This window comes from Rhyacophila brunnea, unplaced genomic scaffold, assembly GCF_057557595.1.
Source record: "Rhyacophila brunnea isolate RB1 unplaced genomic scaffold, BYU_Rbru_1.0 scaffold_7, whole genome shotgun sequence".
NCBI classification, from domain to species: Eukaryota; Metazoa; Arthropoda; class Insecta; order Trichoptera; family Rhyacophilidae; genus Rhyacophila; species Rhyacophila brunnea.
Window position 1 is genome coordinate 32,394,355 of NW_028233339.1, and position 25,925 is coordinate 32,420,279.

General features: G+C 35.0%; 2 protein-coding genes across 2 annotated transcripts in view; one reads left to right on the top strand and one right to left on the bottom strand.

The window, feature by feature from the left end:
- Nucleotides 1–476: 476 nt before the first annotated feature.
- Nucleotides 477–15,697, top strand: LOC147064729 (sulfotransferase 1C4-like). Its single transcript, XM_085957698.1, has 9 exons — nt 477–582; nt 7,423–7,557; nt 8,056–8,155; nt 8,823–8,931; nt 10,817–10,906; nt 11,157–11,283; nt 11,990–12,084; nt 13,866–14,049; nt 15,588–15,697. The coding sequence occupies exons 1-9, from the start codon at nt 477–479 to the stop codon at nt 15,695–15,697; spliced, it is 1,056 nt and encodes a 351-aa protein (XP_085813824.1).
- Nucleotides 15,698–18,521: 2,824 nt separating this feature from the next.
- Nucleotides 18,522–25,925, bottom strand: part of LOC147064730 (uncharacterized) — a 418,531-nt gene continuing 411,127 nt past the window's right edge. Inside the window, exons 12-14 of the mRNA XM_085958013.1 lie at nt 22,668–25,228; nt 19,939–20,083; nt 18,522–19,064 (exon numbers count right to left, since the gene is read on the bottom strand). Of these exons, the coding sequence (XP_085814139.1) occupies nt 18,744–19,064; nt 19,939–20,083; nt 22,668–25,228 (3,027 nt within the window). The 3' untranslated portion in view covers nt 18,522–18,743. The remainder of the gene's footprint in view (nt 19,065–19,938; nt 20,084–22,667; nt 25,229–25,925) is intronic.

Genomic DNA, 25,925 nt, shown 5'->3' on the forward strand with positions numbered 1-25,925 from the left:
GGTTTTCTTCAACATCTCCGATATCTACGTACTTAGGTACTATGTTTTATCAACCTATAGATAAAACATATCACTAACGGGACTAACTTTCGTTGCATTACGGTGACGCCCGGTCTTTGGCCTTTAATTAGTTGTACTTACCTACCTACGAGTGTCTTCTTAATTGTATTACCTGGCGGTGACGATTGACTTAGTAATATTATAAAATTCCTTCCATAGGTATACGAACGCCCTTGATTGCTGTCAACCTTGCGCGTGTTTTTATATCACTGCCACCTCCAACGAATCTCAAATAATTTCCAAATTCCTTTTCCACTTTCTCTTGTTATATTGTCGCCGGTGCACTCTGTAATTTCTTTCCGTCTCCAGTTCATCGATAGACGACGTTTCGTGAGCATCGTCAACAATACCTACGAAGTTTTTCATCTTTTTCTGTTGTTTCCTATTGTTTAATTATTATTTAATTCGCCGCGAAAATGGCCAATAAAGACAGTCAGATGATCTGTAATAATAATGAATTTCCGTACGAAGTGAAACCTGTAGATAAAAAAATCAACGAACTTTTACTGAAAGATTTTGATGGTACGTTAATAAATTTTAATATACTCTTAATACCTACATGCGGGTCTATTCTCTACTTATCTGGGTCTATTCTATACTTATCGACCGCTAAAGTGATAAATATTATCAAACTTAGGATAGGTTTGTATCAAAGTATTTGCACTTTTATCACTTTAGCGGTCGATAAATATAGAATCCCCATAGTGTCTTTTAAAATTGCCAATTATTATTATTTATTTCGTTCGATTTTAATTTAACAAATTAATATAATATATTGTTTTTATTTATATATTTGATAGGTAAAGTTTGTACTTTCATTGTTTCAAATGATTATACCTAATTGTGTTTTATCTCTAATTATACTTATAATTATTTCCTTGTTTAACTTGTTACTTTGGATTTTTTTACATACTTACGTAATGTACTTATATAAAAGTTGTCGAATAATTATTTTAACATGCTATATTACTTTCTATATAGTGCCAGTTTTATTAATACGAGCCAAATAAAATAAATAAAAAGTTATATTGTAATATCGAAGATACTGGATTTTTCTTCAACATTTTTAATTTAGTTTTAGTTTAGCGAAAAATGTTTTTATTTTAAAAACAAAACTGTATTGATGTTAATTTTATTAATTATCTAAATGTCATAATTTTCATATTTCTTTGTGCGTGTGTGTCATATTATGCTCATATGAAAATGACAAACAAAACAATGTAAATAGCACATTAAATGTAAAGTATCTTGTAAAATTATATTTATATATTATATTTAACCCAAAAAAAAAGAATATAGAATATCAAAAATATATTAGGTACCTACCAACATACTTAACTAGGATATAATATCTAGGTATCTGTACCACTACTTGTGGGTGAAATACTTTTAACGATTATTAATGTGTTTTAACTCTTACACTTCATTACATTTTTTTTTAATTGTTTACGTTCCAATTTGTTACATATTATTTTCGGCTTATCCCATACATATATTTTCCATCCAAAATTAAAATGTAGACACCTTTTTGTATTTAACTTTCCTTTCCATTTTTTTCCGTACAAACGGTTTTTCACTGAAGAATATTTATTATCCGTCAAAATTCTAAGACGATACCTAGGTAGGTTGGTACTTATGTTTTAAGAATTTAACCTATAGTAGCCAGAGTAAGTAGTAATTGTTGCTATCATCTGAAGCCCGCAATAGCCACCGAAGTATATAAATAATAGGTATATCATTTTAATCTCGCATCGGTGCATTAAATTACTATTATTGTCTAGAACTGGGAACACAATGTTACCTAATGTATCTGTTTTGTGGTTCATAATTTGTTTTATTTTCAAACAGCCTGCATCATACATACGTAATAAACAAGAAAGGAAAATGATATGTGTGAAAAAATTATATTCATAATGTCTATTACACAAAAACGATTATTTTGTTTGGTGAATTCAGTCACGCATCCAATTGATAATTTATTCTAATGGATTCAAGTTCTGTACTATTTAAGTGGTTTTTTGCGACCCGGGCTTCGCCTTTCGGCATCTTCAGGCGTCGTGTACACTCACCAAAGGTAAACACACACTGACCAAGTAAAGGTAAACGCACACTGATTAAATAACTGACTTAAATGGAATAGTACAGAGCTTTAATCCATTAAAATTTAAATTCAAATTCCATCAAGTACCTTCAGTCGATAGTATTAATATGATAATTTATTGTCATCATGTTAACTAAATTGAATTATAAGATAACTGTGTAATAGTACCGCAGGCAAAAAATATGTAGTCATATTATAGCGTTATTTCCATTACACTGTATTCATAATAATAAACCCAAAAATCAGCACTCGAAATGGAGAATTTTACGAACCGGAGCGCTCGGTAATTTTATGAAAATATTAACATGGTTATCTAATTTTGTGTTTTATAAAAAATAAGTGTATGATTTTTTGTTATATTATGACCATTTTAGCTCAAATGGTAAAATTATTTTTTCCATGAGACAGAACGAGAATGTTGCCGATTTTACGACCCGGAACGGCGCTCCGGTGCGTTCTGGTCCATTTCGAGCCCTGCAAAACATCAGAAACTATTTGTGCCTCATTTTAGAATATTCGCCATTTCATAAATAAATAAAAACTTACATAAATTCATGAAATAACGACGACCACACGGTGAAAGACTTTTACCTTCTACGGTGGCTGTAATGAAGACAATTTCAATTCCTTCCTCAGTAGGTAGTACATTTGAAAAGCAGTTTATTAATCGATGGCTTATTTGGATTAAGTAAAAATATCAAATCATCTAGGTATCTTCTTTTTATGTCACTGTGCACCGCCATCTTTAGATTAATAAAGCCTGAGCATATCTTTTCACTGTTCAACTGTCAAAATCAGATCCCAGATTGCTTGACATATTGATTCACCCTTTCTCGTTTCAAATTGAATTATAAAAAATTCTCAAATCAAATATATTAACTATCAGTGTTATTTATAAATAATATGCATTCCTGTTATTCATCATCTGTCAAAGTCAGACTAGTCCTTCACACAAAAACCAGTCGTAATATCGATTTACAAAAAATATGTAGCATTGATTTATGCATTACATTTGTAGACGGTGTGTTAATGCTAGTGTATTATTAAATAATGTAACTAATCTATCCTAATCAAAACATTCCCTGTGTGAACACGACAGACGCGTCAGTAAGAGCACTATAGAACAATGGCAGGCAATGACAGGTCATCCATAGACAATAACGGTAGGACCAGTTGTTGTGAATGTATCGGCTTTCCACTTGAGTCGGCAATGCACTGTCGCAAGCCGATAGTAAAATATTTTTTTTGTATGTGCCACGCATTCGCTCAGCCCGTGGGGCGTAGAGAGATGGGATTCCGGGAACTCAGAAATAATAATCTATTCTATGTGGGATTCCAATCCGAATATAATTTTCAATACTAGGATTGAAAAAAAGGATTTTTACCCCCTTTTCAGTATATATACCACAATTTATTATAACATGGATCACTATTGAAAAAATGCACACAAAACGTATTTATTATTCAGTAATTGAAAACGTTTTATAGTTATGTACAAAAAACTTGCCAGACCCGGGAAAATCATCGGAAAATAAATCGATGACTTAGAGCTAAAATATTGTATCTCCAGTTTTGGTCGAAAATGAGTTATGTACTGAAATGTACCAAATATAGCCTATATTTTTATCTGTTAAAATATTGCATCTTCTAAACCTACCATTTCAAAGATATATAGCTATTATATCTAATTTTCCAAGGTTTGCAAACTTTCAATTGCAGTTTTCTCAATATTATGATTTATGGAGATACAATATTTTAACTCTAAGCCATCGAAATATAAATATTATGCCTAAATGTAGGTACACATATATTTTGAATATATATATGTTGGAGAAAACCTTCAGAAAAAGAAATTATGAAAGATGGTGGCAAAAAAATGTACCATTAGGACAACTAAATCTCACTTATGTACTTATTTTCCAAACAAAACTGACTCATCAAACTGACATTGCCTTCAGCGACTTTTTAGAGAGGAATCACGGATGTCTCCAAATCCTCCAGGAAATTTAACATCTTTGAAGTATGATACAATCTTTCAAGCTACTACTGTTATTATTAAGTTGAGATCTCGGAATTAATTAATCTAGTGGGATACAGGAATTTCAAACCTAGCCGGGTCGCACATCTAAACTCGTCTCGACTGCAACACGTAGAATATATCGATGTGATTTTGAAGGTATTTACTAGACATATGTAACTTGATGTACTGCCGCACACAGCTCGAATGCAACATTTTATTTGGAACAACAAAACAGCTGGTGTCGAATTTCACTCGACACGGGCTGCAGTATAATACCAAAATGTCGCAGCGGCACATGTGCAGATGCTACTTTTCATTCGTTTCGGCTAACCGCGTGATATCACTGTCCCGGCATGTCCTCGCTTGTACGCACGGAAAACAGTCGCATCATTGTTCCCGATTTTGATTTATATCCCAGTCGAGGCGGTTTTAGATTTCCAGTGTGCGATTGGACTTGCAAAAAAACGGCGATAATTCTCGCGATGGTGATAGATAATAACTTATGACAACAGGTAACACTTACCTACTTTTGAAACCGGAAATCGCAAAAAACGAAAGTGGAAGTTTGCATGCATGACGTTTATTATGTGACGTTTTGTTGCCTAATCTTTTTTATTCGGCTTACCGCACAAGTAATACCATTCGCATTTTTTGCGATATGCCTACATCCTTATACCAGTATACAGAATAATGCATACCCAATTGATTATAACTGTTAATATTTTCTTTGGCATTCATCCTATGCGTATGTACCTACCTATTTTATTGCATACTAGCAATCGCCCATGACTTCGTCCGAGTGAAATACGAAAAGAAAAATAAACAAATATACACAATGAAGAAATAGACTGATTCGTATTGGTAAACTGTTCGATTTCTAGGCGTGCGCTTCTAAATTGGCGCTGCACCTTATGAGTGTTATGAGTAGGGCCCGGATTTATATGCTAGTGCATGTTTTGTTACGGTGTATGACTGTATGCACAGCTATGGGAGTTGCACAGAAATCTGTTTCGAAAGACGCAGAATCCAAAAATAAAATTTTATTGTGCATATAAATGCATATTTGAGACATTGGTGCATATTTCATTAATAAATGCATATTTTAGGGCGTTTGCATTTATAATTTTATCGAAACATAGCTAAATCGGGTAGATGTACTTGCATTTTTAATAGCATCCCCGAGCATTTCATTAATTTATCAGAAAAAGTGAAGTCATCTCGGGCACCTTTATTTAAATTTTGCGTTATCACCTCTGTGGACGTTGAGAGATCATTTTCCACATACAAACAAAATACTGACAGATATGCGGAAAATTTAATGCCGGAGAATATTGACAGAAAAACAGCAAATAGTACTTAGGAATAGTTAAATGTGTCGTTTTTGTTTTTTAAAGTAAAGTTGTGTTTAGTTTCCATAGTTTACATTTACAGTATTTCTTGTTCAATTATTTGTACCTACTTGTAAACAAACTATTTTGAAAATTGTAATTGATTAACTTTATATTGATTATTTGTGTCTTTTTGTTATTGTATTATATCGCTTAAGATTATTAATTCGATTTTTTATCGATAATATTGGGTGAAGTGGGTATTTACAATATTTTTCCATAAAAATGTCCATTTTTAACTGCATATTTCTTTGGTTTTAGTGCATATTTCAATGATTTAAAGTGCATATGTGCATGCATATAATCATGTTTTTTGTTGCATATAAATGGAGGAGTATGCTGTTCCAAGTGCGTTATTTATGTAGAAAAGTCTTTTGAGATATCAAAAATTCCGGTCCTTTTCAAGCCCTGGTTTTAACCGAACAAACGGAAAGACAACTGACACTCCAAGTGATAAAGTTGTATTTGTGTATTTTATTAGTAATTCAATAGTAATACTTGTGTAGTAATTTATTACGTTACTCGTAAGTAGGGATTCCAATCCCGGGATCCCGAACTATTTTCGATACATATGAATCTCGGAATTTGTTAAATATAATCACGAAACTTTCGGGATTGATTTTTTTATCAATTTTTATGGAAAATAAAATAAAAACGAAAATATAACAGAAAAAATACTTTTAATAACAAATAACTATGTACATTAGATTAAATAAACTGAGTTTGAATGAAGTTTGATTTATTACCCATGTGTTGCTAATTCATTTTATTTTTTTAAATAAATTAATAAAAATGAGAAAGCTTGGAAAAAACAGTGCTACGCACTTTTAACAGTATTCCATCATGATCTCATACGTTTTACGGCAGTTTCATATTTGGCTGACTAATTAGATTTATGAAGCGGAAAGGCCATACACCATGATTATTTACTTTACTATTTTAAATCTCGCTAACCCATTCATTAAGTCTTTATTATCAGAATCAGCAATCTCATATAATACCTATATGTAAACACTAAACACAATATTGATTCTATGACATTTTATAAATGAAAATCGTTTAGATTTGTAAATAGTTTAAACATACATTAAAAATTTCACATATTATGTACGATGCAGGTAACATCCGTGAAGTGAATTTGAGAAATAGAATAAATAAATCAAGAAACATTTAGTAATGTTAGACTTTTCAGCCATTTACACCTAAGCTGTCTTCTTTTTATAAAAAGAAAACTGGTAAACCATTGCGCACTACCAGAAAATATTATTCTGGAGTACTTCAGGCATATTATTCAGAATAATGTTTTAATTACTTAAATCTTTAATTTTTATTGAAACTGTATTTGTTATGTTTTACTTCGACATTATTATTTATATTACAATATTATTTACTCCATTAAACCTATGTAGTTCCAAGATTGAACGTACAAAATATTAACAATAAAATGTTTTAAATATTATAAATTATACTATATTTATTTTTGACCAATTTTATCAATGTTATTTGTATATATAAAAAATTAATATTAACTATTGAAAAAAATGCCGATCCCGGGATCGTCAAATTGTAATCCCGAAATCCCGGGATCAAAATTTTGGCTCGCGATTGGATTCCCTACTCGTCAGTCAGTTGTATTCAAACCGTGCGCCGCGACCAATACCTAGGGGTGCCACAAGCTGTTTCATAATAATCATATTTCCAAACAACCATAATACGATGAGGAATCCCAATTGCTGTAGCAGTTTGTGACCTCCAATGCTTCTGCATGATATAAAATAGTTTTTAAGTAGCATCCAGTGTCAATGGGTGTGCAGGCTAAATTGAAACTAACGTGTGTTTATTTATTTTTTCAGGTGAGCGCACAGGATTCATCCAGGTTGGTGAAGAAAAATGGTTCTTTCCAAATAAATTCAAAGAGAGCTCAACATATCTTTATAACTTTTCTGTTCGACCCGATGACACCTGGATTGTAACGTTTCCGCGATCAGGCAAGTAACTATTTTACAAGGATATACCTATTTGTTTATTTATATATAATATATTTGTATATAATCTGAGAAAAATGACGGTTTATTAAATTTGATTGTATTTAACTTACTTTACTACAATAAATGATATAAAAAAGAAATACAATTTTCCCAATATATATATATATATGGGCATCCTAATCACCTAATATGGCGAAGGTTCATCCCAAGAGACTTAGTGACCCCGATGTGCAATCCCAAAAAGTCACCTAACACTCAAAGGCAGTATAGTATATTTAGGAAGGCAGTATAGGTATCATATTATTTTGTCCGTTAAACATTGAGTTGAATAGTAATAATGTTCATATGAAAGGTAATAATTGGGTACAGTACTTCAAACTTTTTTGTAATTAGCTATACAATATGGAAATCTTAGAATAAACCTTCGTATACTTACTTCTCTACATTACGTTAAGAATAATTAAACAACCGTGAATAATAATTAATATTTTTCATCAGGAACAACTTGGACCCAAGAACTTCTGTGGTTGGTGGCGAATGATTTAGATTATGATGGAGCAGCCAAAACACCCTTGCCGATTCGATTCCCATTCTTTGAGTAAGTCCAATTGCTGTTATTGATATGAAAGATCTGATAATCGCTCCATTTGGATAGAAATATAAATACTTAAATAAATAAACATTTCACTCATAGAATAAATACAGAAGAATAATTATATTCAAAACATGATGGTATGTGGTGAACAACCAACATAAAAAGCTCTTGTGCACACAACTGCGCATGTATGATACGATTATGTGGTGTAGCAAGGATGCTTAGGTGGATGGACAAAACTAAAATCCCATGGCTTGGTAAAATTCACATATTATTCGTGACAACTCACAACTGGTGGTTAAGAAGTGCAGAGATGCATAGAAGATGTCTAGAATCTTTAAAAACAACTCCAAAGATTAAGTGCATAGAGCAATGACTACGAAACATATTATCGATGGATAATGAGGGCATTGTTAAATATTTTGATTGTTATAATACCTAATAATTAGAGGTCGTGATCGAAAACCAATCTCGAATTCTCGGCAAAACAAATATTTTTGATTTCAAGAATTCTCGAATCTCGAGAAATGAAAAAAGTCGAGAATGCTCAAGTCAAACTCTACCAATGATGGAGAGCTACAATTTTCCTCTGCCTATGAAGTGACGAATCAACTAAGTATATAAAAATATTAATTGGACAAGATGATGCTATGATAATTTCTTTGTTTAGATTCAGTGCATTTGTCCATGAAGAGTTGAAGAAAGAGTTTGTCGATGAGAATGCTGATGATGCAGAGAAGTTATTCTCCCTTGAAGAAATTACTAGACCTTGTTGGGAGGTAAGTTATTGTAAGCTGAATAATAAGCAGCAGCCCGATTTCCTAACTATCGTCTGGTGCCACACGAGACGATAGTTAGGAAATCGGGCCCCAGGTACCTCACTCAACAAATTACAAGGATTTTCTTTGTTAAAAAAAAAATTGGTACCTATAATTAGACAACATAGTTAAAAATAGTAAATCTCGCATTACTATGACATCACATCTGAATCTCTGTTCTGTTCTGAAAATAATAATCATCGCTGTCTTCCGACTCCGCATCAATGTTTATTATCAAGTTTTCCTAATGTGTGTCTATATTTCTAAATCACTTGCCCTATAAGAATCTTCGATTTTTATAATATCGTGCTCACAGCATTTTTTTTCCATTTCTTCGGAGTATAATTATTGAGGAAGAACTGATCAAAAATTTTAAATGTTTTTTTGTAATGCCCGATCGTAATATTCGTTGTAAAACTATAAAAAATATACTATTGTATCGTGTAAAACAGACTTTTCACACACAGACATAGCGTTTACACTACAGACGCAACGTTTACAAACCTACTATATGCGCACGAAAGTAAGTGTGCTTCTGCGCAGGTCTGTGTTTAAGTTGTTTAGCTATAGAAAAAATATCACAAAGACTAAGTAATATGCTTTCCTAAACTACCAAAATAGTTATTTAGACGTTAAATATATTATATGTAATACGTACACATCTCTGATCAGCTACTCTCAGGGTAAGAATATGTTGCATGAGATATTTCACTAAACATGCAAATAACGGCTTCTTTTAAATATCTTGTCAATGATGCTAATAAATCTGAACACAAATGAAACAAAAAATATTGGAAAAATAATGATTTATGAAAAACAAAATCTCTTAAGTGGAACAATTTAATCTCAAACATGCACAGACACGATTATTTCTAGTGCACATAATTGCACAGTATGAATTTGATTATTGTTACGATTTCTATTTCCTACTTCACTGACATCGCTTTCTCTCACTCACTTATTTTTTGTCAAAAATATCAAACTTCACGGTAATGTGGTATTTTCTAGTAGCGAAGGGTGGAGGTAGGCTGTAATCCACAATAAATAGTGCACATTAAACTTTGTTAGTCATACGTGTTTGTTTTTATTGAACTAAGACTACAATTTACAGACGGAGTTGGTTAGTTTTTAAAAATCAATTTAACCCTGCCTAAACCAAACCATATTAGTTTTGCTATATTTTGGGTAATACGAATAAATTGTGCACACTTTTTCATTCATACTTACATGTTTTCGTTGGATTAAGAATATGTATTACACATATTGTTGGTTCATTTTTTTAAATTCATTAAGCCCTGCCTAAGCCAAACTATATTATATAAAAAATATTATTCAATCTATAAAATATCTAAAGTTATGTATTATTTAATTGCATAATTTTAGATAGATAGATAGACGGGTATTTTTTAACTATTATCTATTATGGCTTAGTTTTCGCAGCCAACACCATCTGTAAATTATTGTAGTCTTATTTCAATGAAAACAAATACTTATCACTGACAAAGTTTGGTGTGCACTATGTATAGCGGATCTTAACAGCCTACCTCCACGCTTCGCCACTGGTATGTTCATACCCCACTTTTACCAACCAATTGATACTTAATTCCTAATAAAAAGTCAACCTCTAATAAAAAAACCAAATCATTGTACTTGAAAACGTGCATGGAATTTTACTTAACCCAATGCTTACGGGCCGCACAAAATTGTGTTTTTGCTAATTGCTTTTCAAATGCAAATTAACACGTTAATTAAAAAATTAATTAAAAGAGCCTGTAAACATTGGGTTAATAAAGAAAGATATTACATGGAAGGGTGCTTACCTTAAATGTTATTTTTATTATTCTAGTTGTTGGATGAAACAAAACCACCAAGGTTTATCAAGACACATTTACCGTTCAGCCTTTTACCTCCAACTTTACTCACATCTGGATGCAAGGTAACATTTTTAATAAGTTGATGCATACCGACACCATCCCACCTCCATGATGATGCCAATGAACAATTGAGAAAAATATGCATGTTTCATTGTACTACTTTCTAATGAACTGCTATTAGTAAAAACCAAATGAATTGATCGTTAGTGTATTTATTATTAGATGAATAATACAAGTTAGCACTCCCTCTGCTGTAGAATTATTGAAAGATATTATTTTTGATACACTTACAAAAATTTTAAATGTTTTAAGGTAATCTACGTTGCACGAAATCCAAAAGATGTCGCTGTTTCATTTTATCATCTAAGTCGACTTATTAGAACTCAAGGGTATTCGGGGGATTTTCCAAAATACTGGAACTATTTCCAAAACAATCTTCGTAAGTATGCTTTAACACTAATTTTTATAATAATCATACACACTATATAATTATTACTTTGCGTGAAACAAGGATTTAACCTTGGCTAAATAGATAGGAATAAAGTCATGCTGTAATCAATAGCTGAGTTTCACAGTAATAGGACACAACTTCGAGGAATACAAAAAAAAATCAAAAGCCAAATTAAAATTCATAATAAATAGCTCCTAGCTTGAATTTATCTGCAGTCACTGAAGGACAGCTGATTTAATTACGTAATGAAATCTTTCTCAGATATTAATCTTTATATTTATTAACCCACACACTGCATGTAAATATTCCCAAACGAATCGAGTCTATATTACGATAGACAATTAATTAAACATGTCCGAAATTAATTTAAATTACCTAATGACCTAATGGTCACAGTTATATTATGTGCTCATGGTTTGAATTTTGATAGAATTCTATACTAGGTATATTAGAAGGTTGCAATAAAGACATTTTTTGCCACATCGAAAAATTATCTCTAAGTAGGAAACACTTTTAACATATTTCTGGAAGTTTCAACTTGTTTATAAATCTGACGACATTTTCGGAATGTATATATCGAAGTGAAAGTATTAAAAAATCAACAAAGTGGTGTTTTCCAAATAATATCCAAAATCTTTAAGTATAAGAATTATAACTATGATTGATGGTAATATAATATAATGCTTTTTTAAAGAATCTTGGACGCCTTATTGGTCTCATATTAAAGAAGGATGGAAACATAAGGATCACCCTAATGTGAAATTTCTTTTCTACGAAGAAATGAATAAGGTAACTACTGTTTGTTTATATTTTAAAAAGATCAGATTGTATTGTCATGGAGAATTAGGGCTGAATTATTCACTACAGGGCTAAAGAGACAACAGCAGTAAAGGCATAAGGGTCTCCACATTGGTAGGGGCCCCAGGACCACTAATTGGCGAGGCAATAGATCATCGTCAACGTTATCACAAATAAAAAAATATTTATCCATGGGCTAAAATCTATATTATTCCATTGGCGAAAATCAATTAAGTTCACTTCTATGTCAATAAAATCTGAAATGTTAAAGTAATAGATTTAGGTGAAATAATAAATGATTTAGCAGACAAAATTGTATGCTTCTTGGTAATTATCAGGGGTTTTTTTTAAAAAACAAAGGTGCCGGAACTCACTTCTTGCCAAACTTCTTACCTACTAAAGAAAACTATATTATTCAAATATCATTTAAAGCAACTTTTCCTATGCCACGAAGCGCATACAAATTAAACAAACAAACAAATAATACAAATAAACAACTAAAGTTGTAAAAACAGCATATGATTGAATAAAAGTAGCTATATAGTGATTCCATGGCCCCCACATCCTGAAGCGGGCCCCCAATCCAGGATCTTTGGCGGACCCCCTACCTATCACTTTAAAGACAGTGTGTCGCTCTATAGTAGCGTTTTTTAAACACCATTTAATGGTGTTCGAGGTAAAATTAAGGGTATTCAGTGTATCAACAAACATTAACCGAAAAATGCAATACACAATCACATATTTTAAAATGTTAATACGCCTGAAGGAAATTAACGCCGCAGGTGATTTTTTTACGATTAGAGCAAATTTGTGATATGCGTTTATCTCACTTATCTGGTCGATCCCCCAGGTTATAGAGCCCTGTCAGCTCTCCCTTTGTGGGGGCCAAGGTGATTTCCAAAGTACAGTCTCTCTGGCAAATCGTCTCGATTCCTTTTCTTAATGTTAGAGACTATGGCCGAATGTTTTCCACTGAGTAACCACCGATCAATGTATTTTGAAGGATCAAAAAGTGTCAAAGGTGGTCCGACGAGTTAGATGAACAAAAGTGCCGAAACTGTGTTGGTCTTCAACGAAGCTCTTATTGGGGTGAATTGCAAAAATTCCCGTTCACATTCACTTGAAAAAATGGTAATAAAAATCAATACATATATCAAACACGATAGTTTTTCAGGATATGTCTTTTCACATGAGATGATTCAGGAAAATTAACTTGTACTATGTAAGCGCGAACATTGGTTCATCTAATTATTGCTTTTGAAACTTTAAAAATACCGTGAAAAAAGATGCCGGAATGCCGTTCCACCGCGTTACATGACAAAAAAAGCCCTGGTAATTATTGTCAGTTCAAAAATGAGGTTGTCGGAAAATTATGTTTTGCCATTTGACTTATAATTTATTATGAGATAAATCGAGTTTTCAATAATTAGATCCCATTATGCCAAAAAAAGTATACTTTACCTTTTTGAAAATGGTGTGGAATCGCGTAAAATGTGAATGCTCTTCTGAGTATTCAGTATCTGAAAGGGGATTTTATTCAATAGATAATTCGTAGATATTGTTTAGTGTTTTTATTTTATTTTGTCGCGGTTTGGAAAAAAGAATATGGTATGCCTAATTATATTGGACTATTCTAGCAGTCATGTCAAAGGCCAAAGTAGATTTGGCTTACACTTCATGCAGGTGTTTTTGTTTTGCTCCAACATGACTGTTACTCCACAGGATCGGTGAAGGAATGGCATATTATAAAGATATTTTTTTTAAATTTCCAGAACTTACCTGCTACTATTAAGAGTCTTGCACAGTTTTTGAAGAAATCTTATAACGATGAACAAATAACAAAATTAACGGAGCATCTCAGAATTGACAATTTTAGGAAAAACCCCTCGGTCAATTACGATGCGCTCAAAGATCTTGGCATTCTTAAGACTGGTGAAGAAGCATTCATTAGAAAAGGTGAGCAGATTACATTAGTTTAATAGACTCACTCATCAAAAGTACGAGTTCATTGGGTAGGTAAACTTCAAATTTAATATTAATTCTGTTCTAAATCTAATGTTGGTACTTAATAAATATCATATTGGATTTTTTACATGCAATTTCAACCATAAGCGTGCATACTTTTTCGATGTTGTCGGCGAAAACACCAATTAGGTACTTAGACAATTAGTCACTTAACTAGTGTCATAAACGTAATCTGATCCCAGCGGCATCCTGCCCGGTCCGATTTTATTGCTTAGGGTCGAAAATGTTTTTAAATGATCGACACAAGTTTTAAGAAAAAAAATTTGATAAAATTTTTGCTCGGTATACCTCATAAGTAGCTCATTATTAAAGTGAATAAATGTATGGAGAAAATCATAAACTAAAATGTCAATGAATGTTTCCTCATTACAACTGAGATCTCGCTATTTCCGTGATCGTAATAAGAGAATTCGACTGTACTATATTTAGAAAAAAATGTGTACTAAATCGGTGAGGTGAGCATTATCAATTCAATTGCCATTCATGCATAAATTTCCTAACTGTGCATTTGAGGTATTATCTATATCAAATTACGTTTATATTGGCAACACAGAACACAATATTATTAATAAGATAGAAATTCGAAAGCCAGTCGCCATAGTTTTTGAAGCTAGTTTTAGTTTATGACTTTATGACAAGAAATACAAAACCTGCTGAATGTCCTCCAATATTTCCAAAATTGACTCGTGCGTTTTTTTACGAGACTCAATTTAATGCATATTATAAATAACATATTCTAGAACACATGTGTAAGTTTATCCCATTTTCTCAATTCACGAGAATTGTAACTTCTTACAGCCACATCCAAAAGGTAATCCATTGCCCTTATTGGCTGTTATCTGTTTTCTAATTTTAAATCAATGTATAAACATTATGTACTTACCTTACTAACTCTGGTTCCTAGACAGTGTCAAGATCTCTACATATTTTAGTTTTAACGGATTTGCCAGTAACAACAAAATTAATGGGAACCGGTTTACTATACTAGTGTGATATAATTGGGTACAGATCTTGAATGTGGAAAAATATGGGTTAACTACATAGCATTATACTTTGTCACATAAACGAAACGCGCATTCAATATCTGATGACGCTTTATGTCCCCTGGTTTTTTGGCCGAAAATAATAAAGCAAACCCTGCATCAAAACTTTGGTCCATGGCGACCTGCTTTCACATTTCTATCTTATTAATCTGTTCTGTGGTACTTGCACTTCAAGTCATGTATTTTTCAATAAGGGATGATATTTTTATAAATCTTGTGTATTATTCGTTGAATAAAAAAACATTTAATCAAAGAAATATTACATACAAAGCCTAATCAATAAAGTGTATGGTACAAACATTTTATAAATTAATTCAAAAGGTATATTTCTGAGATTGTTTTAAATTATGTATGTTCAATAAAGGTGCTATATTTTTAAATCTTGTGTATTGAAGAATAGATAATAAATTTCAATTCTTTCAACAGGGAAGAGCGGAGGATGGTCAGACAAATTTACACCAGAATTGAATAAACAAGCAGACCAATGGATAGCGGAGAACCTCAAAAATACGGACTTCAGATTTCCTACTCTATAAAATGAACATCACCAAATGTGGCCACATTATTAGCATGTATTTTATATTTTTATACAGCAGCAATTTAAATTTCAATAAGAAGGATATAGGACTTCAACTAGCAGCTAGCAAAAACTGATAACAATATTTGTGACGTGGTAGCTGGCACTAGCTATAAGAAAATAATCATAAATTACATTTCAAGGGTGTCATGCCAAGCCACATTTTGGCGAAAATTAGTTATTTATAGGATAAGCGTTCCTTTGATTAGAATATCTTCTTTAGCATCTTATCAACTTGTTTTTGAAATTTTTTTGGTGAGGTAGTCAGTGAAAACCAAATAATTGCTCCCTTGTAAAATTGCAAATTGCACATGTTAGGCTCAACCGATTCGCCCAGTATTAATAATTATAGTGGAACTTAACCTATAAATTGCGATTTCTTCTACTGCACACGAATTTACGTAGGGTGAATTTAATTATTGTTACGTTATTATTTCTGACTGTTCTTACATGAAGTTTATTGCATCGTTTTATCTCATTTGGCGTCGCTACCTCATATTTCCTGTAAAAGCCATCAATCTTCACGCTTATGTGGTATGTCTATAGAAATAGATTCAGCCTTCCACAAACTGAAAGAAAGTGTCATGTAGGTATATATTAAGAATTAATAAAAAAAAAAATTGTAAGATGGCAGTTTTCTTTCACAGTTTATGAGTTGATTATAGGTACTGTTATTTCAATGAATTTAATAATATATTTCCATTTTTTAGCTTAAATTTAGCATTTTATCCACTTATTGCAATTTTTGAGACAGGAAATTGGTGCTTAAGATAATCTGGTTATCCTCTATTATAGGACATGATACAAGTGTCAGATTTATATTGTATATTATGTATAAATTTAACAAAAGCACTGAGGCTACATAAATATTTTATAATATGTACAATCATGTATCTACTTATTCTCAACAATGTATTTTTACTCTTGCGTTATATTTCAATTTGAAGTACTTATCTGAAAAAGTAAAGGCAAGGGCGAGACTGTATTGCCACCGGCGAACATCTAGCGATGATATTTTAGATAGAGAGATTTTTTAAGCAAGCAAATATATATTTGAATTAAGTGTACTTATTGAATAATTTAAAAATGTAAATTAAGGCAGAGACACATTGTAATCATGTCATTTTAACTCATGTGCTAGAAACGCAACATTCAATAATAAATACTGACAACTTACAAAGACATCGTGTCAATTACCCAATCATTTGTAAATCCCTTTCAAACCACTAGAAAATAAGACACATGTGACTCGAAAATGAGTAAATTTACAGAAAATAAAAAATGTTACATCACACGAGGTCTGTGGTTTGAGTGAGGCGAGTTCAGCGTGGTTTTAATATGTGTATGCACATCTTTTGCCCATAGCTGCGAACTTACCAAACACATGTGACGTAATCACAAAAATGTTGTTTCTGCTTTCATCAGTAAAATATATTGAATGGCATCTTTCGTATTATATTCCTAGAATAATATTATGTAAGGTGATAAAATAAATATATGTGTAAAATAAAAACTATTATGGATATGTTTTCAGTTTTTTTTATTAAATAATAATAATACAAAAAGTAATAAATTAGGATTCATGAAAATCATTGCTAGCAATAATTAGACACTTTATAAAAACATTTATTTGATGCAATCAATAATATTAATATTATAATAATGAAAATTCATAGATTGATTAAATATTTCCAATATGTAATTAATAGCAACACTGCCACTGCACCGAGATACTTTTTCATTATCAGCGATCCGAATAACTAGAGTAGTGATGAATTTCGCGCTTACTAAATTTCCAACGTGGAGCTATTTAGCTATTGTTACATTATATTTTCCAAAAGATGCAAAGATCTGGATCTGGAGCAATTAAAATAGCATTGCACGATAGCACCTTATAAAGTTATAACTTTAGGCTGAATAAAAACAGTTAAATGGTTAACTAATTAATTTATGTACACATAACCAATTTACAGTGTAAATTAAATTAACATTATATTAAAAAATGGGGAAGTATCTGCAAATACTTAAAAAATTTCCATAACCCCTTTATATTAAGTTTTAAATGTACTTTAGAGGCAGCGTATGAATCTTAGCCATTGCTTATAATAAAATATTTAAATTATCTCAACTTGTTACATTACAAATGGAGTCTTCCCTCTTCGACTCTCCTAAACACATCTACGGTCGACGAACCATTATAAAAACGTATTAAAAACTATTAGGATAAAATATTTTCCAATTAAGGTATTTATTTCTAAACAAAACAACTGCAACTTAGAAAACAATCATTAAGGCGCATAATATATCCCTACGCGAGTATTAGATATACCGATAAAAATATTTTTATATTTAATAAGCTATAAAGCCAGGAATTTAACAATATTACAATTCAGTACGACTGCGTCTCGCCAAAGATACAAGAAACTAAACAAAGGCTCCGCTCTCTCAGGTGCCCTTTCACACCCTCGGCCCCGACGGCCGCTCCCCTCATCGCACAACCCAACACACTTCAGCTCACATTCATTTCAATGTTTACCATAGTTATAATCTATTACATCTCGATAACATGCCTTCCACGGCCACCCCTTTCATCCGTATGTGGAAAAAATCAAAACCAACAGCCATAGTCAAATAAAAGTTCATTAAAATCACAACTCTAACGGGCGATGCGGTTCAGACTTTCAATATCGTCCGGAGAAATCAGAACATCCGGACGTTAAATATTATCTCATAAGAATAAAATTGCGCAACATGGCTGCGCCATACATTTTTTTTTCATTTTTGAATATTTCACTTATCGAATAAAACTGTCGAGTGCTTCAAGAGTGCCACAAATAAAACTTTCACACGAGAATTACACCAAAAATACATGACATAACATCCTTAAAATTATAACAGAATACTTTTTTAAAATGATAATAATAATATTAAAGTAGAGAATTCAAAAATAGTGAACCTCACGCTTTTCGTATCGAGGGGTAATTGCTAAATTAGAAAAGGCGGATTCAGTCAGCAGCCGCATCGATAATTGGAAGCAAAGAGTTGTCCACATGCTGAGGAGAACTATCTTTAAGGGGGATGTCTGTGATGTCTGTGATGAGGGGCGAGCCGTTCATGCACATCTCCTCTTCCTTCAAGGATCCGTTCAGTTTCTCCGTGACCACAGTTTTGCCTCCCACGAGTTTGGTGGTAGTCGTGGTCTTTGATGTGGTTTTGGTGGTGGTTGTTTTGGTTGTAGCGCTAGTGGGCCTCCGAATGGGAGGGGGATTGGTCGATTTCGCTGCTACTGTGGTTGTCGATGTCTTCGTTGTCGTTTTAGAAGTCGTCTGAAATGAATACAGAATAATATAATAAAGCAGCTCGAAGATGATTAATTACAATGGCATCGGCGGTCCCTTTGATTGGTCTGGTGGAATATATCTATATACAGATATAATTTCTTTTTAACTCTACTACAGACCATGAGGAACAATGACAGTAGAGTTAGAAAGAATCTCACAACACTCACGGCTTTTGAGAAAATCACATAAATATAACCGACTTCAAATTAATGTTCAATTAGGACGTTTGAACGTATGAGGCATCTGTTCTCAAAAACCTAATTTTGAACATTTAAGCAAACATTGTCAGTTCTGTCAATCAAAATCTCTCGATATCACCAGAACAACAATGAGGTCACCTCACGCGTACTTCACTGCAACGACACCCGCTTTACTCAATGAACGTTTTTAATCATTTTCTACATGCCTACACATTTTCGACTCATGTCAAAATTGCGTGTTTTTTGTTTTTAGGTATGGGCACTATGTATTTTCTATAAGAATGTTGTCTATTATCTATGGTCTGCAGGTTGGGTTCTGTTCAAATTATAATCTATGGATGTACTATCGTTAGTAATTTTAATGTACGCACATGTAGAAAGTGTTAAAATTAATTGAAATTAGCATGAATCATGAATAATAATTTTAAATACTAATACATTAGAGTTGGCACTCTCCGTTATTGAGCTTACAGAGATGGTGATCGTTTAAAATATTCCGCAAAATGACGAAACCAGAGACTAAATTTGTCCCCGTGACAGCATGACGTGCATCATAATATAATCACATCTTTGGTGTCGTCGTACAACAAACTAACATCTTCTTAACTTAAATTTAATAACCTGGCGGGCAAGAGTAGGAAAAATTGAGCATTGGTTACCTTTAAATCTGTGGATTTAGGAGCAAGCCCGGCACGAGGTGCCGGAGTGGGTCGTGATGCAGAGATCTGTTTATTTGTCGTGTCCTTGGTAAGTTTATCGGCTGCCGGAGCTCTCGTTGTGGTAGTAGTTTTGCTGATCGGTGCCCTGTTCAATAAATAACACATTCAAGAAGACACCATAAAAACATTTATTATATGCAATTGCGCCAACAATAAGAGTATTTTTACCAAAATTTTGGTCCGCATACTATTTAATATGATAAAAAAAACGTATATACATTAAATTTATATAGTAGGTACGGTACAGCAAAAATACTATAATTTAGAAGGAAATATTATAATAATTATAAATCAATATACAGTGAAACCCCGATTCTATGGTTTTCAAGGGACCCTGAAAAAATAACCATAAAAGCGGAAAACGATAAATGCGGGATATATATATATTTATATTTTTTTAAAGAAAAACTCGTTTTCCTCCTGGATTTTTTTGACGTCTTGAATTATTTTCAGTTTCTCAGCTGGAGTTGTGGTTTTTTTCATGGGGGTATTTTAGTTGCGAATTATAAAAATTCATGATACGAGATGCGAGGCAAGCCTGAGCGCCGATCGACCTGTGCAAACAAAGCGACGCGACTGAAAGGTCTGTATGCATGTACGAGGGTGGGTCAATAATTCCTTAGAAAAAAGCATTAAAACAGTTTTTATTTTTGTATTTTTTTTTTATTTCTCAACATAATCTCCTTGGAGCTCAATACACTTGGTTAGACGTTTCTCAATTTTTTTTAAACCATCAGAAAAATAAGTTTTCGGAAGGTCCTCAAAATAAGCATTTGTCCGATCGATGACTTGTTCATTTGAAAAAAAACGTTGTCCACTTAGCCATTTTTTTAAGTTTGGGAAAAGGAAAAAGTCACTGGGGGCTAAATCTGGCGAATACGGTGGGTGGTCGACCAATTCGAACTTCAATTCTTCAATTTTAGCCATTGATCGTAAACATGTGTTAACACGGGCATTGTCCTGATGAAAGAGGATTTTTTTCCTGTTTAAATGAGGCCGTTTTTCTTCAATTTCGTTTTTTAGCTGGTCCAATAAAGATGCATAATAATCCCCTGTTATTGTTTTTCCTTTTTTCAAATAGTCAACGAAAATAATTCCACGTGCATCCCAAAATACAGTAGCCATAACCTTACCAGCTGATTTTACGGTTTTCGCCTTCTTTGGACATGGTTCGCCTTTCGCAATCCACTGCTTTGACTGTTCTTTCGTCTCGGGAGTATAGTGGTGTATCCATGTTTCATCTACAGTCACAAAGCGACGAAAAAATTCATCCGGATTGCGTTGCATGAGCGACAACAGGGCTTTAGAGGCCACCACCCTATTGCGTTTATTGTCGACTGTGAGCAAACGCGGCACCCATCTTGCAGAAACTTTTTTCATGCCCAATTTGTCATGTAAAATAGAAATGACGCTACCTTTTGAGATCCCTGTAACCTCAATTATCTCACTCAACTTTAATCTTCGGTCACTTAACACCATATCGTGGATTTTATTGATCATTTCTGGTGTAGTCACCTCTACAGGACGTCCTGAGCGTGGTTCATCCTTTGTTGATGTACGACCACGTTTAAATTCATTTAACCAGTTATAAATAGTTGCAAGTGAAGGAGCAGATATGCCGTGAACTAAATCCAACTCATTTTTTATTTCCTTTGCTGTTAACCCTTTTATATTAAAATGTTTAATAACAGCTCTAAACTCAATTTTCTCCATTTTTCATTTTTCCATTTTCCACAAGCAAATTTTTTTTTTAAATGTACGAGAAACACACAACAACCCGACCAATCTGATTGAAACTTCGCAGCATACTGAATCGGTAGTGCCGCTGCATGAAAACAAACCGCTTACAGTACTAGTCGCGCCACCTGTCGGCTTTTCTAAGGACTTATTGACCCACCCTCGTATCATAAACAATTCTACGAAAGCGAAATGAAAAATATTCAACAAGAACGGTCAATCGGGATAATATTTGTGACAGGACCTTAATATTTAGACGATAGATCGAGGAAAACTATAAATCGGGGAACGGTTAATGCGGGATTATTTAACATCGTTCTTATGGGTGTTTGGCGGGACTTTCAAAAATGAATGATCCGTGCGGGAAAATGATTTATGCGAGAACGGTAGATCGGGGTTCCACTGTATTATGGTACTGGTTTTTAAATTCCACTGGGAATTTTATGAACAATGCCTACTATAATTTTTGCGGAGATACTACATATAACTTTATTATAAATGTAAAGTAATAAAATGTATAGTTGAGTGACAAAAGGATGCCAACATGTACCTACTGATCAAGTATAAATTCAATAATCATCATAAATTCAATGATCGAATTTCTCAAAAAAAACTATTTACCATATTTTGTATGTATGCACTATAATCCGCCGTTTTCACTAATTGGACACTTGTCTGATTTTTGGGGTGGCGGATTACTGAGAGAGTACTGTATTACGATTTATAATGAATTAAAAAATTATAGTGAAAATATTACAAAGAATGCTTGGAGTTTAAACTATGTTCAGAGCAGGCATACCGTCATGAAGAGCGACACAGACAGAAATAAACAATTAAAAGTTATTCTTTTGGATTTTTAATTATAAACATAAGCCTGGGTAGTCCTAACTGACAGCATCCACAAAAAATGAGTAATTAATTAGAAGAAATACCTGGTCGCGGGGGTCGGAAGCGGTCGGGGTTTGGCGGCGGCAGTAGTGGTGGCGGGTCGTGCTGCTGCAGGTTTTGGGGCGACAGCAGCAGCAGGACGAGCGGTGGCGGTGGCGGGACGGGGAGCAGTCCGAGCGGGGGCAGACGCAGCCTTGGCGGGAGCAGTCGCAGGCTTGGGGGCGACAGCGGTTTTGGCAGGAACGCTGCCGGGAACGGGTCGCTTGATGGGCTCTCGCTTTACTTCTGTTCCGTTTGTCAGCGGTTTCTTGTCGGCGAGGGCTGTCTTTGGGGCAGCCGGGACTCTGGGTTTGGCCGGTGCCGCGGTTGTAGTTTTGGTGGCGGGTCTGGCCGAAGGGGAAGTGAGTGCAGTGGGTCTAGGGCGGGGTGCAGCCGCAGCCTTGGGAGGGGTAGCAGTGGTGGATTTGAGCGGGGCAGCAGCAGTCTTTTTGACAGCCGGAGCGGTCTTGGGAGCAGTGGGTTTGGTAGGGGAGAGGGCTGTTTTGGCAGGTGCTGTCTTTTTGAGGGCAGGAGGAGTGGCTTTGGTCTTGGCTGGAGTCTTCTTGTCAGTGGCGACGGCAGCAATGACTGCCGCTCCGGCCGCAGCGGCAACGGCCACAGACCCTATTCCGATGATATTTTCCGTGACACTCTCTTCTTGAATACTTTCGACGAAGGGCGTCGGCTCTGCATCAACAATATTGTCCTTCAAAGTTGAAATTTCATCTGAGAATCTTTCAATTTTATCCACAAGATCGGGAGATGTGGATGACACAGGCTGGAAGGCTTCAACGACTGGAGATGAAATCCTCTCACTGAGTTCCGGAACTTCAAAGGTGGCGTCCACCCTCGAACCGACTTCGTTGACAAAGTTATCCATCATAGGATTGTTGAAATCAAAAGGTACACTCTCCGTTGGAGCGGTGTCTACTGCTGACATGGTGGAGGAGTAAAAATTATCTCCGAAAGAATTCGCAATCGGGTCTACGGTCATTTTCACTTCATCCTCAACGGTTCTGCAGATTTCTTCTGGAGAAAATTCACTGCTGACGCTGTTCACGATTTCCGTGGATCTTGCTTCGATAAATTCGCTGACCTGCTGTTGAGAGTCAGCAAGGAAATCTACATCTACTGAGTCCCGCTTCTCGTCATAGGCGGCAGATGATGAAATTTCCCCGGACTGCAAATCGGCGATGGGCGCCTCAGAGAATTGGCAGAGGTCAGACTCTTCCATTTTTCCCTCAAAGAATCCGCAATCATCCCGTTCCTCGAGAACGGGAGCCGGAGACGCGGCCGGAGAATGCACCGGGAGACCGGAGGATTCAGCTAAAGGTGCGGGTGAGGGGGAAGCAGGAAGTGGGGAGGGTGCAGAGAATGGTGATGACCGTCCGAATGGAGCTGGGGAGAGCGGAGCGGGAGACAGCGTTCGGAAAGGTTCGGGGGACATGGCCGGACTGTGAGCAGCGAAATCATTAGAATGATCGATAGGTTCGGGAATGACTTCCACCGACTCCACGATTGCTATCGGTTCCGGAGACATTGCGATCGGCACTGGGGACAGAGCCGCTGGTTCAGGGGTCAGTGCTGCGGGTTCAGGAGAAAAGGCAGCCAGTTCAGGGGAAAGAATGGCCGGTTCAGGGGAAAGGGCACTTGGTTCAGGGGAAAGGGCAGTCGGTTCAGGGGAAAGGGCGGTCGGTTCAGGGGAAAGGGCAGTCGGTTCAGGGGAAAGGGCGGTCGGTTCAGGGGAAAGAGCGGCCAATCCAGGAGATTTCGGTGATTGATTGAAGAATTCATCATGCACGTTCGGAACCGGTGACAAAGTGGCTGGAATGGGGGACGGTGACGCCCGAACTAGAGCTTCTTCGGCTTCCATAGGGGAAAATACAGGAGATAAAACTTGTGGAACGAAGTCCACCTCAATGCACTCGGCTTGCAGGTTGATATTTGCCCCAAAGGGGTTCTGGGAGTCTCCGGGCCCCCCGAAAATGCAGGTGTCTGCCTCGCCAAACCCTGTCATTGGATTTGATTCGCTCGCGTCGAAAGATTCAATTTCATTTGTCACGGCATCGTCGAGGTCCGATATAGCAGCGTCAATCTGGACGGCGGTCACTTCCGAGTCGGTCTCAGGTGCGGAGGGTTGCATGCCGAAGGCATTCACTGAATTGTCAGGCTGCGGCTGATCACTGCAAAAATCTTCATCGCTGTCGGGAAGCGTTTGCACGGCGTTGAGGTCGAACGGATTAAGCCGCGTCTCGCACGTGTCTTCATCTTTCTCCTGATAGAAAGACATGCTCATCGGATCACGTTCCTTATTTTTCAACCGCTCGTACAGCTCTTCATCGATGCCCTCATCTTCGAAACCCCGCTCGCTGTGAGTGGCGTGGGCCACTCGGATGTCGCAGAAGTCCGTGGTGTCCTTCTGGACACGGTCAAATTCAGCCTCGTCAACATCGCCCGCTGCTAGGGGTCCCCCGTCCGCGGGTTCGTCGTCCCCGAAACCGAATCCAGCCAGATGCTTCTCATTTCCATGAAGGGTCTCTTTCAAATTTTCTTGGGAGGACAGCGCCTGAAACAGTTAATTACAATAAATTGAAAACAAAAATGATTGCATTTGCTGATATTATGAACTTATATAAAGTAGGTGGTGAATTGAACCATCAATTATCTTGATTTTGATTAAAAGAAAAACCGAGCATCATATTTTGATAAACCACAATTTACAAAATTGTAAGATTACAATACCAATCATCATTTATGTAGGTACATAACCTAACCTAACCTAACCAAGTATAGAAAATTCTGGTGGTTAGTTGAAAGTTTTATGCTGCCTAGTTAATGTATGTACTGGAAAAATAGTAACACATGACATTTCATTTGATTTACTAATTTGAATTGACTCAAATCATTTAAATAAGGTAAGTAATTGAAGGCACCCAATTTGTTAAGTAGTCTGTTCCTTATAATTGTCACTCAAACCAGTTTGGTTTGGTTATTAAAAAAAATATACAAGAAAGTACATATATTAGCCAATCTGAGCTTGGGGATATCTGGCTCAATGTCAAAACATTTATTGACCTTGATTAGGGGAGGGGGTTTGAGCCCACTCGGAGGTGTTCTTTTTCTTGAGAAGACATCACCTGATTTCACCCTACCAGCGATTTTGCTACCGCACATAAAGTTTCATTTTAAAAAAGCAAATGAAACAAAAACTCCTTCAAAAATTACAACAGTATAAGACACATTGTATATGCATTTTAGTTTTT